At 40.5% G+C, this 16,901-nt stretch overlaps 1 protein-coding gene across 7 annotated transcripts in view; it reads right to left on the bottom strand.

The window, feature by feature from the left end:
• SOBP (sine oculis binding protein homolog) overlaps positions 1 to 16,901 on the bottom strand; it is a 171,789-nt gene that overhangs the window by 131,492 nt on the left and 23,396 nt on the right. For all 7 annotated transcript variants that reach the window (XR_011497867.1, XR_011497868.1, XM_070496634.1 and 4 more), the window contains exon 4: positions 1,894 to 2,045. Coding sequence is in view for 5 of the 7 variants with exons in the window: in XM_070496634.1 (XP_070352735.1) it covers positions 1,894 to 2,045 (152 nt within the window). In the remaining 2 variants the exon portion in view is untranslated. The remainder of the gene's footprint in view (positions 1 to 1,893; positions 2,046 to 16,901) is intronic.

The following is a 16,901-nucleotide window of genomic DNA, read 5'->3' as shown; positions in this document are numbered from 1 at the left end:
ACTCCCAGGTTTTGCAGGATGTTCAAAGATCTACCCTGTGAAAGTTAATGGCTCTCCTGCCCCTGCTGATTTTCCCTACTGTAAGTATTCCAAACGCTAATTCTTCTCTTGGCCCCGGTTATCCATTTTTTAACACTATATGCTATCGAAGTTTAAATTAAGTCTGACCTTAAACTTTATTATGATGTAATATTATATGTATATTATTTATATTACATTCTCTATTTTATAAAGTATTCTGGGCTGCTGTTTCACATAGAATCAGGTGCCTTTCTTCAAAGGCTTACTAAAGTAAGATGGCTTTGCAAAGTGTAACGTATCACCAGGATTGTGACATATTCATCTTGCTTGATTTTATTCACTACAGGAAGTCCATCAAGATTCAGACCCATAACACCCATAACCCTTCCGAATCATAGAAAGACAAAAATCCCTGTTCTATAGCCATCTTCTGGGATGGAATGCAAAGTATTTTGTTGTGGTAAGTAGGGATTTGAAGACAAAAGCACTGGGTCCACTCCTGTGATTGTCACCCCAGTGTTCAGCATTCAAAACGGGAGCCCCAGGGTTTCAGAGATCATTTTAATCCTCCTATATTAAAACAAAACGTGTCTCCCATGTGTTGCTCCAACCACTCTCCTCTGAAGCCTCACTGGCCTCTCCCAAGGGAAAGTGAACTCAACTTGTGACTGTCCCAAAAGAATTCCAAACAATTTCCTTACTTGCCTCTCTGTTCCAGTGAAGATTATGAGCCTAATTCTTAGAGACTGCTACTAAAATTCCACCCCACTGAATCCTGCAGCCTAATTCTTTCGGCATTATGCTTTTTGGCAGAATGATGTGACCCAAATTTGCAGGAGGTAATTTGCTGCAACAGTGCTTCTTGCAATGCAGTGAGCCCAAGAGTAGCATTTCAGGATTGCAAATATCACACTTAAAAAAAATACTAATTGTTTGCTTCAAGAAAGGACAGATTTTGATTTTGTATTATGGAAATGGAAATGGTTAGCAAAATGTGGACGATTCTATGAACTGAGGAAGCTTTACAGATCAATGGAAAATAATCAAGAACTAGCAATCCACTTCAGTAACTGGTGGCAAAATGTTGTAGCGGTCCTTTAAAGATTAAGAAATTAGCTGTGTGTGTATGTGTGCGTGTGAGGGTAAAAACATCACGCATGCCATTTCCCATCAGTGGTGGCTAATACTATTCCAAAAGAACATTTTCAGATCTAAGATGTCTTAAAACAAAAAAAAAAACCAAAAAAAAAAAAAAACTATAACTATGGCTGTTCCTGTGTTTACCCACCAAGCTTCTCACAAACGCTTGTCTGCGTGAGCAATGTCGGTTCATGTATTCATTATTTCACCTTTTCTCAATATCAATCAACTTTAATATAAAGTGTCAAGAGAGACTTGACGTTTTTCTTGATTAGAATTTGTGGATCGGATTTTGGAAAGAGCCAGAGCAATATTCCCATTGGGAACAGATATTAAACTGAGTGGACTAACGCTTTCTGGCCATGCTTCTGTGGCTAGTTTCTCAGCCTTTGTAAGAAATCCCTACCACTTATCTTTCACGGACTCTAGTCTATGGACTCTACTGCTGGAGAGAGAGTCTCGTAGGATACCAGCTGCGATCACCATGTCCTCATCAGATTCATTCACCCTCTCAGAATTCAAACACCGTGACAAGAGAAACTGAAGAACAGGTTGCACATTAGAAGGGGACTCCTTATTCCAAAAGGTTAAGTATGACAGAGAAAGAGAAGAGACAAATCAGAAAGAATCAAAGTCAAAGGTGCGCAGTGTTTTCAGCAAGAAGCTAAGAGGCACACATGCGCACGTGGTCTTTGAGGCCTGCGAGGGCCCCCTCTCTCTACGGGCTCTTACCTTATTCCTCTTGAAGTAGGCTCGTCGGCAGGCCGCAAAGCACTTCTCGCTGCAGAAGCTTTTCACCTCACTTCCCATACTCAGGGAATAGCGCTTGATTCCCACTTTCTGGCACCAGGCACACATTATTTGTACATTTGACACATCATCTTCTATAATAAAAGTATAAGAAAAATGTTCATATCAGAAGCAAACATCCCTTCAAACTTAGACACACCCTGAACCTCACAGAGCTACTGGAGGTCTGATTCACATTTTGGTACTTCACCACTTTCAGACCCCGTAAGACAGCCAGCCCTTGGTGAGAAGGCTCAGTGCTCTTTTTCTTCTATTTTCTTTTCTTTTTTTTTTTTTTTTTTTGGTTGGCTTCTAAGTTTCTGAAAGACATCATTTACTTAAAAACCAGAGCATAACTGCAGAGCCATGAGGGTGCCCAGGGCTTCTTAGCTTGGTAAAAATGCTTATTCTGCCTGGTTAAACCAGGTTCAGTACTAATGAAGCTTGTAAAATGACCCACGTCTTCAAAGGTATGGCTGTAAGCCTACAAGATCTGCCATGGGTGGGACATCCAGTGCTAATCTACAAATGTGATGCCCTAATGTGAACTTGACTGTCAGGAGCCAGGCTCAACCTTGGCATCTTCCCTATTACTGTTACATGATAAGGGGTGTTATCTACTCTTGCAATATAATGCTTCCCAAGTCATATGGTTAGTCAAAAGAGGAAAGATGGGCGTGGCCAGATTCTGAGGATGGAAAGGCACTAGCCTCATGCACTCAGCAGTCTCCTACAATGCAGCCTTCCCACACGGGTGTCCTCAGGGAGGTGCAGGCCTGATTTAAATTCTCCTCTGGGGGATGTGGTTCATGGTCCCTGGATGGAGGGATGGTAATGGGGGTGTCAGCCATGAGACCTGAGATCACAAGGCTGCCCAGATCATTCTCAGCCAGACTGATGGTCCTCACAGCTCCTGTAGGACCTGTCACCTCTGTCATGGATATGCTTAAAATGATGTTAGGTGGTATGCAATATTTTCAATATTTAAAATGCTGTATTTCTTTTCTCTTGTAGGAGAAGAAAACTAATTTAACTAGCACAACAAGCCCATGATATCACAAATAAAATATTACTGCTTAAAACAAAGGCTTTTAAAGTGAGTCAGTTAATAAAATGTATTGAGTTAAATTACAGTGTAGGTGGTAAGAAGTTATGACAAAAATGTGACGGTGATATTCAAATGACTGAAGTCGGGGAAACATGGGCCTCTTTGCGGGGGAATAAAAGGAGACTTTAAGTAGAATTCTAAGAAATATTTCCTTGCAGCCTTCTAGGGGCTCTTAGGAGTTTTCTCGGTCCTCCCAATTGACAATGTGCGTGTGCATGATTGATGGCCACTATTAGTCACATCTCCTCTTCCTTCATGGATTTTTTTTTTTGTACTAACCCAGACTCATGCTCCAGACATGAATGGTAATCACAAAATCCCCAACAAGCTCTGGTATAGTGTTGTCTCATTTCTGAGTAAAATCCCTGAAAGACTAATTGCTAAGCAAGCCTGGTCCATGAGTTGTTGACATATTCATGGTTCATAGAGTCTGTCATGCAATCATTCCATTTCCAGGGAAAAGATTTGGTTTGAGGCAGTGGGGTCATCAGCCTGCAAAATTAGAAGCAAACTAATTTGTAGTCCAGTGACACGGCTTTTTTTCCCCCAAGTGTCATCACTCAGAACTATGTGCAGCATTTTATTTACCTTAATGGAATAAATATTGTCATTTTAATGACCATTTTTATTTCACAAATTACATATTGTGATTTATTGTTAATTATCAAATGAGATGGTGTAAAAATGACCTTTGATGTTAATCAAACATTTTTAATAACATAACTTTCTTTAAATGGAGTTACAACATGAATTCAAGTGTCATACAATTACTGCATTTAATAATTTGTTCTATTCAAAGAAAGCTTTACTTATATTTTATATGATTTCTAACATAGCATCTGTCTACATATAGACATTTTACACGATAGGAAAAATCAACAAAACTCGATAATTTACCTTACAGTATAAAGGAGTTTTTTAAATTAGATTAGAAATAGTATATTTTAAAAATAATCATTACTAAACTAACTAGCTCTAATAGTTTCTATTTTTCCCAATCGATTAGCTGCTTTAAAATCTTAAATTCCTGAAAAAGAAGTTGATATAGCAGAGTTCTCACAAATCATCCACTGGCAATAAGCTTGATTCTGGTGAAATCTGTAAGGAAAAAAATTTTATGGGGGAAGTTATTTGGCCTCACAGTTCAAAGAGGAGAGCCCACTTCCCAAGGAGCTATTTTAAAACATGCATTAGATTCCCCTCATTGTTTCTTCCTTTAAATAGTCTAGTTTGGGAAACAAAACAGAAGATTTTTAAGTCCTAGATCTTTAACTATAATGGACTAAAACTGAGATGACAAAGGGCAGAGAAAAGCTATGATATGACAAGGCCGGGCACTTAGCCTGCACTCTGGCCTGGCCGGGAGGAAGGATGCCTGGGGCAAAAAGGCAGCTGGCAGGTCTTCTCATGGTTCACTCCATCATCACCAGACAGACCCATTTGTCATTTTTTTAAGGGAAGGCAAGGATATTTGCTTATAATAGACCTAACAAATAAACAAAAAGTAGAATTTTAAAGCAGATTATTTTTATAAATCATTCATACTACAAAGTAACGATATGAGAAGATGAGACAAAAGAAATTGTGCACTTTCGTTTTGGATCTGGCTGTTGAAAAACTCGTAGAATGGTGGTTAGCATCTGTCTTGTTAAATAATTCAGTATTCCAATCCGTTTTTCATAGAATTCCATTTCATAAAGGCAAACACTTTGGAAAACTTCCATCAGATTTCTCCTTTTCTGTCATCAAACTGTTTTCAATGGCTAATGATCCAAAGAAGAGTCTGATTAAGTGGATTATTCCAAAAATTCAAGAAAACATTTTCCAATTTCCCAGGTATTCTCATCTTAATAAGGTCACATATTAATATTATATTTAAGAAACTCAGAAAGAACCATAATTAGCTAAATTAACTTTGTCAACTAAAACATATCTCAAAATTCTGTCACCAGACATGAGACGGTGCCCCATGTTAAGCAGTATGACTATACCCATAGAAAAGTGAACTTTTCCTAAGTGCTGAAAGCCAGAAGGACTGGTTCATTTCAACAACCACATCTTTTTTTTTACCTGAAACCCAGAAATAACATGTATGCTTGACATTGGCAAAATAGAAGGCCCCAGCACTTCAGTTCTAATTTGATCTGCTTGAAATTTTTTTATTTAAAAAAAATTTCTTCAACCTATGAAAATCTAATTTCCTCTCTTATATTCATGCTAAAGTTCTATGTGATTAGAGACTTGAGACTACCTCAACAGAGATTCACATAACAGATTTTTCCCTACAGCTATTAGCCTGCGTATTTTTCATAATGAACAATGCAACAAGAAATGCAAAATATTTACAGCATTAAATCACATTCCCAAAGCGAATAGTTTGTATAACATGATAAAATTTTCATATGATAATATCATATAAATATGCATCAGTAAAAATATGCATGTTTCAATTAATCATGAAAAGTTTGTACTACCTCTTTAGGATTTAATTAAGCAAAATGTTTAGGGCATTTTCTTTCCAATCAAATGTTCAAAGAGCTATAGAATATTATTCTACTTTACATCCCAGAAGGAGAAGTTCAGATTAATTACTCTGAGATGAAATCAAAATTGTATTTATTTATCATAGTGCAGAGAAGTATGAGATCAAGCATTTCTGGAATGCCTTGCTGAAGCTGTTTAAGAAATTGCCTTATCTGGTGACTTTCAAAAATAAGGATGGCCATTGGTCAGTGATCTTCTAGGGACATTTGAATTGGCTATGACCACGCATACCAGCTTATCTGACCAGAGCCCAAAGAAAATCAGGAGGGTCTTAATGGACCCCAAGCTATCAAACTGTATATTTACCATCCCTCTGTAACTTTCATGGGACTCCAAGACTGAGGATAAAATCTGAAAGTATTTGCTGGTGGTGTTTCTCTCCTCCAATCGTTCCTAAAACGCACGCATCCAGATAATCATTTTGAGACAAGTTGTAAGGCAGTCTGAACTGCCTCCTCTGTATTCCCCACACCATGAAACAAAAGTATGGCACAGGCAGCACTCCATCAATCTATATTTGTTGGAGCAGCTATATTTAAGGACAGAATAAAGATGTGGCCTGAAAGCCAGGCAAGAAACTAGGGTTAAAGTTTACTTTCTTTGCAGCACTTCTTGGAATGCTTCAATTCTAAAAACTCTAAAGGAGTCCAATTTAAAAATCTCTACAGAGTCCTATAGAAGCTTCTGTATAAGTCCCTGTGTTCTAGAAGTGAATGTACAAGGAGACACACGGAAAACTTGGACCACTGAGCCAAAAGGAAAATAATCATAGCTAGCCATTTATTCAATGCTTACTAGGTGCCAGGCACAGTGCCAAGTTTTTCAAATCCATCATTTAATCTGAATGACAACCACCAGCCTCCAGGTAGAGACTAACATTATCCCCATTGTGCAGATGGGGAAAGTGAAGTTTCGAGGGTAGCTTGTTCCAAATCACACAGCCAGTATGTATCAAAGCCTGGATGAAGACCAGGCCGGCTGACTCCAGGGACCAAGCTCTGGCCCACTACACCTTAGAGACCACAGCCTTCCTAAGCATGTGCAACTACACACATCCACACAGAGTTCCCTCTACAAAAAGGACTAAAAGCTGCCACAGATTCTGCTACTTACACAGCACGCTGCTCCATGACACACAAACAGACAAAGAAAATGGAATCAAAGAGGTCAAAATGTCTTTGAGGAACCAGCTGACGTGTTACTCAATCAATATTTGTTGATTGATTTTTTCAAAAAACAAGTCAAAGGCCCACAGTGAAGGCCTTTATTTTTTATGACTATGAGACATGGATTTGCTGCAAACATTCTGTCTGAGCTGCACCAGCAAGTGCTACTTAAACATTCGATGATGAGACAGAACCCACAGTACTCGGATCTTAAGAAGCAGTCGTTCTACTCACAGGCGAGCAATAGTCTAGTCAGCTTTCTCTTTTGTAAGAGGGGGCATGACAGCAGGACATGGATAAGATTGACTTTCCATGTGGGTGAAATGGGGGGCCACTAAATCTGTAATTTCAAAGGTACCAATAAGATATCCCAGCTTCAAAAACTATCCCTCAACTGCTAAGATTAAATTCTACCAGTAAAGAGTCATTTCTTTGGCTAAATTTTCTTATATCCCATTAAAATACAAATTGCCTGAAGGCAAGAAGGCTTGATATTATTTGTCAATAATGATTTATGACTCAAAATGAGTGATTCTTTCTGAAGAACGAGTTTCACAGAGAGTGGGAAGAAGGGTTGAGGACAGGGTTCCAATGAGAAAGGTAGAGGGCAGAGACGGGAGAGGCTAGGGCACAAGAAGCCTCTAGTCACTCCTTTGCTAACATCTAGCCTTGGGCATATAGCTAGAGCAAGATGAGGGCAGACAAGCGAAGGCAGGGTGGACAGAAAAAAATACTGTCTGATCGTCCTGTAGCACTGTGTCAAATATTTTCAGAGTGCCTTTTAGATGTGAACACAAAGCACAGTAGAAGTTGAAGGAGGTGGGAGGAAGGACATATAGCTAGAGATCGCTAGAAAAGAAAAGCAACAGCCAGATCCACTTATTCCCATCTCAAGAGGGTCACTTTTTTTTAAGCAAATGAAGTTACAGATATGCGCTGCTTTGGAAACCTAAGTCGCTACTATCTGAAAGACAGTGTGATGGCATGCAGAGACATGGAGACAGAGGATGTTGGGGAAAATACTACTGCTTCCCCTTCTTGTTGTGTGACATGGGCAAGTCCCTCAAGGCACAGTAATGCCCACCCTAACTAAAGCCATGGTGAGGACCAAACGAGAGAAAGTAGGCGTATTCTACATGTAAATGAGCCTTCCTTAGGATTACTACTGGCAATCAAGAGCCATAAGAAAAGGAGAGTATCACCTGTATGCAATCTGGAGAGACTCGGATGACCGGGCACCAGTCTCCTCAATCACATCCCCTCTCATGGACGATATTTGTAGAACCACTATTTTTGAATACAGACAACAACCCTGTAACTGGTTAAATATCACTAACTCAGACTATTTAAGAGTCCAGCCATTAGATTTAATAAAAGCTTCATTTACGGTATTCCTTCAAAAAAATTACTTAACTTGAATTAACAGTTGACAAACTATTGCCAAATATATCACTATACTGCCAGATATTCTGTAATTAACAACGGGAATTTTTTGTAATTATTACATCAACTATCCACACATGGGTGGATCTTTCTAAGTGCCTGAGAAGTTTGTTCTTTTAAAAAGTAAATATCTGCCACCTTGGTAACTGAACTATCAAAAATTGCCAAGTAATAGAGTCTGAATTAATAAAATTTTATTGCACTTATTTCTCATTAAAAGGATAGATGCAATTAAATAAGAGGTTCCATACAACTATGATTCTTTATAGTACCTAAAATTATTCCTATTCCTGTTTTGGAAATAGAATTATTTGAAGTAATTTCAAGAATTTAAATTGTTCACACCCCTCTAAATAGAGCAGTACTTAAGCCCAAAATAAAATCTAAACCTCTACACATAAACTAAAATGTGGTTCCAGTAAGTAAAAAGAGTGAGTGCATATTAACACAAAATGACAGAAAAATGATAGAATGTAAAATTAATTTTCAATTTTCTGATGGAACTTTTCTAGCCAATTCTTAATTATTTATACATGTATGTAATGTATATATAAATATATGTGGGTAAATACATATAAATATATTTATATATTATATATATATACATATATATAAAAGATGTGACTCCAGAATGAATTAAACATTTACATGTAGGTCCCTGCACCAGCTAACTGGTCAAGAATGCTGAGGTGAATAGGGCATGGTCCTACTCCCAAGAGAACAGACAGAAATGTGTGTGACTCATTATATGACAGGCAGAATGTGGTAAGAGAGAGGTTCAGAGCCCAGAGAGCACAGCATTTGAGTTCGGTCTTGAAGGATTTGGAGGGGAAGAAAGTTCAAGAGAAGAGGAGAAAGGACAGAGGAACAGCAGTAGCCTGGAAGTGGCAGACAGGCCCACCGATGGGGAGGAGACTTGAAGTCAGCTGACCAAGGGTGAATGAGGAGAAAAGTAGGAGATTAGCCTGGAGCCGGTGGGGCCTGAACAAGTTGTCCCTTGAATGGCATCTTGCTGTGGGACAGGAGGAGCTCATCTTGATTGCACAGATAAGAAGGAGTTCCTGAATGTCTCTCAGTAGGACGTGACAGGATCAGAGATGTGCTGAGAAACATTAGTCCAGCACAGCAGATCAGAATTCGGAAAGACTGGCATCTCATTCCACATCTAGAAGTCTCAGTAAGCAACATGGGAGCAGGTTCCATGTCTCATCACCTTTGTGTGTTCAGTGCCTAGCACATAGCGGTGCTTAAACTGTGTTGAATGAATGAATAAGTGGATGGATGGATGGATGGATGGATGGATGGATGGATGGATGCAGAGAAAAGGAGATGAGGTTTGGAACCTACAGAGTAACAGTGGAAATGAAAAGGAGAAGACAGATTTAAGAGTGAGACTAAAACAATTACCAACATGTAGGAATGCAACTCACCCAGAAATAATTCAGATTTCAGAGACTTCATCTCCCTGTGTGTCTATTCAAAGCAGACCAGGGAAAAGTCCAAAGAGTTCTCTGTGGAAACTGACTCTGTAGTCAAATTCAAACAAGGTGAATTTTCTTTACCTCCGGTGTCCCTTCCTCACGTATTTTCCCACATTCAAACAAAGAAGGAAAATAAAAGGAGAGATCTCATAAAGTCACAAAATAATAATTCTCTCTTGAATACTGTACTGAACCTGGATTCTTTAACAAGACACTACTAAGCACATGTGCCTTCGGCTCCTCACCATTAACTTGAATATCTCCCCAGAATTTCAGTGCCAGTGAAGGGGCTTCTTCTTATAAGTCTCCTCAACAACCTCACCTCCACTTCCTCAGTACTCACTGTAGAGAGTCTATATTTCCTATATACTAACTCTAAGAAACTAGAATAAGAAGGGAGAGGGCAGAGCTTAAGAGTAATGACAATCCAGAGTCCTCTATGCAACATTTCCCAAAGCACGTTCCACAGAACAGTAATTCCGTGGGATACTTAAATGGGTGCTATTTTTAAAAAGACTTCCATGGTCAATTATGTATGGAAAACACTGGGCTAAACTAAGTTAAGCTTTTCACTCTAAGTCTTTTTGGGTCCACCAATGTATATTTGGGAATCTTCAAGAGGGAGATAGAATGTGCTGTGGTTCACAAACTTGACCATGGACATATCTTTTCACAGAGAATCCACAAGACTGGACTTCTGAGGAAGTCTCCCTGGGATGTGCTGCTCCACTGCCCTACATTAGCACTGAAGCATGAGCACTTCCATGTGGGTCATTAATTCTCAGGAAGGTTTCTCTTCTTTTGCCCAGAATTGGATCCTCCATTGCCAGGAGCCTCCTTTGTCTGCACTGGGCAGAAAGACAAGGCCTGCAGCCATGTGGCCAGTGCTGGGCATGCTAACACCTACTAGTCCTCAATAAACAACATCTGACTGAACAAAGACACCCATGGTCCACAAAATCCTGCGGTGTTTGTTTCATGCGTCAAATATAGAGAAGGCGAGACTTTTCCAGTAAAGTCCTATGGAGAAAATGGCAGAAATCAACAATAAGGCAACAGGAGAGTAATAACACTGCTCTTAACAGTCTGAATAATTCATGTTCATTGGGTAGTTGCCATAGACAAGGAGCTCAAGTAAAATCTTGTCCCCCATCCCAGAGCCCTGGATCTAACTCTCTGACCAATCTAAGATGCCCTGAAATAGTGATGCTGCAGTCATGGGGTTGCCTCCACTGGACCTTTCTCTCCCACAAGGCTGAAGTCCCCTCACCAAACCCCAAGCCCCAGCATCTAGCCAAACAAATACATGTGATTAGGGACAAGGGAGCAAGGTCAAAAAGTATGCACCAGCAAATCCATCACTGCTGGAAAAGCAATTCCAAGCCCCTATCCTGTGTAGAGTGGCATCATCTCTAAGGAAATACAAATGGCAGCATATTAGGACTAAAGGGTCAAGCTGCTTTTTATAGGACCTCAGAGCAAGAAAAGTATTTCCATCACCTACTATTTATCTGAAGGGCTCATTTCCCCTTCTGAAATCTGGCTATCCCATTAATTACACTTAATGGGCCCCACAGTGGTTGACAAATGTCCCCAGAGGGGAAACCTTGATTGTAGACAAAGGATTCATTTATTTACTCAACTTGGTGCCATACACTATACTAGGAGCTGGAAATACACTGGCAAACCAGACAGACATGATTCCAGTCCTCAAGGAGCTTTCCACGGCTGCCGTCAGTGTAAAACGCCAACATTCAGTAGAAAAGGATCATGGAAAAGCCAGGCCTGCTCCCAGGGCTCTGTCACCACTAGCAGGTCATAGCAGCCAGGTATTCTTGGCGACCACCGGGGGGGGGGCGGGGGGGGGGGCGGCTATAAGCAGTCCTGCTGCAGGGAGCATAAGCAGCCCCATCATGACTGACCAGCAGGCCAAGTCGCACCTCTCAGCATTCCAGGCAGTCCTGCCAAGCAGCATACCATGCTGGGGCTACCATCCTAGGGGAGGTGAACTGACAGAGAGAGACTCGGGTGAAAGGGACACCTGGGAGGGGTTGTGCATTCACGTGAAGCACTGTTTTCCTTCTCCTCGGCACCTCTTCTTCTCTCCATGTCCTGAACTGCAAGTTCAGTAGACTGAAGAGTAGGAAGAACCTCACTCAACTAAATTTGTTGAAAGAACCAAGGTGAAGCTGTGGATCATTGTCAACAAGATAACTTACTTCCCTCTTTATCCTTCCCATCTTGAAATATTTATTTAGATTTTTTGAATGAAAGTAATTAATGGTTGAGGGACTCTGAAGGGGCCCCATGCCAATCCCCACTCAGGAATGTGATCAGACATAACATGCCAGAACAGCCCAGCTATGGGAAAGGTGGAGGGCACAGCAACTGGAAATCTTTCAGAGTCCTCTCTTCTCTCCACGTATTCCCCCTGGGCCATATCATCCATGGACTCCTGTGACTCCAGTTACCATCCATAAGATGAAGATTTACAAATCAACACAGTTATCTCTCATGAGATATTATTCCCAGCTGCCTCCCAGACATCTTAACTTGTCATGTTCAAAGCTACACACACCCCTCCCCAGAACCTGCTCCTTCACTGTGTTTCCCACCTCAGTTCCTGGCCCTACCAGCCATGCAATTACCTGCTAGCAAAAATCTGGCATCTTTCCTGCCTCTTCTCTCCATTTCCCTCCCACATTCTGGTGAATCATCAGGTCTTCCTAAATATTTTCATAATATACCCACTCATTCATTCATTCATTCATTCATTCAATAAATATTTATCAAGTCTACTTATGCCCAGACACTATTCTAGGTGCGCTGTCCTCATGGAGCTTCCTGCAGTCCATTCTGGTGAAGGCACTAACACCTCTTGCCCACACTACACGTGGCTTCCTATCTCACTCCCATCCAGTTCATTCCCTCCACTCTGGATGTGAGGAATTCTTCTGAAACACAAATCTCATCACTGCTCTCACATGCTCAAAACCCTTCAGTGGCATCCACTGCCCTCAGAAAGAAGCTGGAACTCCTCAGCATGAGCTCCACAGCTCCCATGACCAGGCTAGCCTCTCAGCTTGTCTACTCTCTGGCCTCTGGCTTCTTTTCCTTTCCTTGAGGTTCCCTCTCCACTCTGAGCCTTTCCAAGTGTTGCTTCCTCACCCACAGCCTCAAAATCCTTGACTGGTTCAGTCCTACCGCTCCTTCATAGCTTATCTTAAACTTCATCCTAGAGAGGCCTTTCCTGACCCCAAACCTGGTCAGATCCCATAGCACTCTGGACTTGATCATCATCAGACTTGATTGAGATTTATTTTTAATGTCTGTCTCCTCCAACAGCCAGTGGGCCAATTAAGACAGGGACCAAGCCTGTCTTTTTCCCTAGAATGAAATGTCTGACTTTGGGCCTTAGCATAAGGAGGAGAAAAACTAGGTGCACCTTGGGTGGTTGGATTCCTTGCGGGGCAGGAAAGCAGGGGAAGCCAAGGGCACCATCTTTGGTAATCACTCAGAACAAAGTTGCCTTAGAGGGAAACACCAGTGAAAAGCCCCAGCACAGAATGCAATCATTATTTCCACTATCCTTGGCCAAGTTCACGAACTAATTCTTCTCAATTTAACAGAAACTTTGAGAAGTCAGCACTGGGAATGTCCCTAGAATAACAAGAATTACCAACTTCACCATCACTTCTCTCTCTTAACCAAACTTTATTTATACCTTCAAATAATTAACAGCAAAACAGTTCAGTCAAGTCTAGGTTAATTCCAGAAACACAGCCACCCTCTACAAGGAAGGGAAAGCACAGCTGACATCTCCTCAGATTTCCTGTTAGCATCTTAGCTCCTTGATGACCTAGGGCTGGGTGTTCTGAAAGTACTCTCCCAGCTAGGTCATACCCTCAAGAAGAGTTTAGATGATGCCAAGAGAAGTTCCAGGCTGCCTCAGGAATCACAGGGGTGTGTGATTTAGAATCCATGTTTAAATGGTGTCCTCACTTCAGAAGTGAGTTTTGGCCCTGATTCTGCCATTAACACAACTGAGTGACCTTGAAAAGGTCACTTAGCCTCTCCAGGCCTTATTTTCCTCATCTGTAAAAGAGGACATTTAGCAAGACGATCTCCTAGGTCCCTTCTAACTAGAATTTCAGGATTCTAAATCTCTCAAAATAACAAGATCCATTTAAAGGAGTGCTGGCAGAGGATATTCTTTCTCCTTTCCTCTTTTTCTTGAACTCCTGACTTAATTTTTCCCCTTGTTCTCCTGTGTGGCCACCACTGTTGTCCCTCAACCTTACCACAAGAAGCTTAGAAAATTCTTTGGCTGCTGGGACAATTTTATAAGTGGCCCTTTCTGAGCTCTCCAATATTTGCACCACCAAGAATCTGGTACTCTCTTTTACTCCTTTGTTATATATTTATGCTGGACTTTAACAGGAAAAACATTAATGTTCATAAAATTCTAACTTTCCATATTCTTTTCCATTAATTTCTGATCTTTCGCTGCAGACTTCCACACATGGTATTTTATCCTGAGTTTCCCAGAAAACAGAATCTGAGACAAAGACTTGCATGCAGCTGGATTATTGGGCATGTGATTCCAGGAAGTAGGAGGGACAGACAAGGGGATGAACTTGAGGAGGAAGAGCCAACACAACGATGTGTTATTGAGTTGGCCACCACGAAGGGAGACTGGTGTTCAATCATAAAGAACATTTTTTGGAGTTTATGAAATACATTTTGTAACTACTCACCCAGGGGACAAAAGGAGGAAGAATTTGTTTGTCATCTCTCACGCCCCATAGATCTAGTGTGTTAATTTTCCCACACATCTGGTTTGTGCGTGTGTGAGTGAGTGCTGAAAGGATTTACATGATGCTCAAAAGCTGCCATATCACAGAAGCCCCAAAGCGAGAAGCCAGAGACATATGCCACAGGCGTGAGGTAAGGCCCTTTAAGAACGCGAACGCATGTGCCTAGGCTGTCAAAGTACTAAAGCAATCAGTGGAGTAAGAGCTGGGGCCAAGAGGATCTGGAGTGGTGCACAAGAGGTGTCCCATACACAGAGCTGTCATCACTGTAGAGCCTGGTTTGCCAAAAATAGTACTATTGACATTCTTAGCCACATAATTCCTCGCTGTGGGGCTGTCCTGTGCACTGTAGGATGTTTAGTAGCATCCCTGGCCTCTACTCACTATATGCCAGTAGCAGGCCTTCTCCCAATTGTGACAACCAAAAATATCTCCAGATATTGCCAAATGTCCCCTGGAGGACAAGGTTACCCCCAATAAACAACCACTGGTGTACAGTATTGTGTATCTTACTTTTGTCACCCACCCAGTGCCCTTCATTTCTCTCTACTTCACACCACATCGAAAGCATCTCTCAAGTGGACCACTGTGAGGGATATTTATGCCTTATGCTTATTTATGCCTTTATAGGCTTCACCATGATATATTTCATTTAAATAGATGATAATTCCTTAAGAAGAAGGAATATGACATTTTAAATACTTGATTTGAGAAAGCTGTGAACAGCCTAGATACAGAATTAAAATGTTAAAATTACATTCTAGGGCTTAGTGCTTAAATCAGGAGAAGAAGGAGTTAAAAAATTTTTTTGAAATCTAGGTCTCTTAAGTCAAGGACTCGTATTTTTGAGACAAGGATCTTCATCCCTGAATTATGCATACAGGAGACACACACAATTTCACATCCAACTTCCAGGCCCACACTCACTTACTCACCTCAGCTCACCCAACGAACCCCTGGGAGACCATGCTAACTACTGTTGATGAACATTTGGATTGTTTCCGGTTTTTAGCTCTTATGAATAAATGCTACTATGAAGGTTCTTCTATATGTCTTTGGCTCACATATATACAAATTTATGTTAAGTACATATCTAGGATAGAATTATTGGATAATAGGATATGTGTATGTTCAGCATTAATAGATAATGGCAATTAGCTTTCAACAGCGGTTATGCTAATTACACTCTCACCAGCAATGTATGAGAGTTCTAGTTGCTCCATATCCTCCTCGACTGTTGGTATTATCAGTCTTTTTCATTTTAGCCATTCTAATGTTTGTGTATTGGTATCTCATTATTATTTTAAATTTTATTTCCCTAGTAACTAATGAGATTGAATAACTTTGAATATGTTTATGGGCCACCTGGATATTTTCTTTAACGAAGTGCCTATTTATGTTTTTTCCCCATTTTTCTATTGGGCTCTTTTTTATTTATAGGAACTCTTTATATATTATGAATATGAGTCTTTTGTGGGCCATGCATTATAAACATCATCTCTCATGCAGTGATTTGCCTTTTCTTTCTTTTCAAGGATATCTTTTAATCAACAGAAATTCTTAATTTTAATAGAGTCTATTTAATCAACTTTCTTCTTTATGGTTAGTGCTTTCAGTGTATAGTTTAAGAAATATTGGCCTACCCAAAATCATAAATATATTCTCCTGGGCTTTCTTCTACAAGCAGTATTGTTTTATCTGTCACATTTAGATGCATAATCCATCTAGAACTGATTTTTGTGAATTGTGTGAAATAACGAATCAACAGAGATTTTTTTCCATAAGCACATTTATTGAAAAGACTATACTTTCCTCACTGCTACTGCTCTATGTTGTATTTCACTCCACATACATCTTTGTTGTTACAAACTAAATGTCTGTGTCCCTCCAAAATTCATATGTTGGAGCCCTAACCCCCAATGTGATGGTATTTGGAGATGGGGCCTCTGAGAGTCAGTTAGGGTTAGATAAGGTCATGAGAGTAAGGCCCCTGTCTGATGTGATTAGTGCCCTTATAAGAAGAAACACCAGAGAGCTCCTCTCCCACTCACTCTCACCCTCCCCTCTTCCCCTCCCCTCTCCCTCTCCCCCACATGAGGACACAGGGAAAAGGCAGCTGTCTGCAACCCAAAGAGAGAGACCTCACTACACACCGACTCTGATGGCACCTTGAGCTTAGACTTCCAGTCTCCGGAACTTCAAGAAAATAAATTTTGGTTGTTTAAGCCACCCAGTCTATGGCATTTTGCTATGGAAGTCCAAGCTGACTAATACTTTTGTCATAAATGAAGTATCTGTTTACACTTGCTTCCAGACTCCACTGAAGTGGTTTATATGTAAATCCTTGCATCATTATCTCATTGCATTAATTATTCTAATCCTATAATAAGTGTTG

Source organism: Equus asinus, chromosome 24 (assembly GCF_041296235.1).
Source record: "Equus asinus isolate D_3611 breed Donkey chromosome 24, EquAss-T2T_v2, whole genome shotgun sequence".
NCBI lineage: Eukaryota > Metazoa > Chordata > Mammalia > Perissodactyla > Equidae > Equus > Equus asinus.
This window is presented reverse-complemented; position numbering and strand designations above follow the sequence as displayed.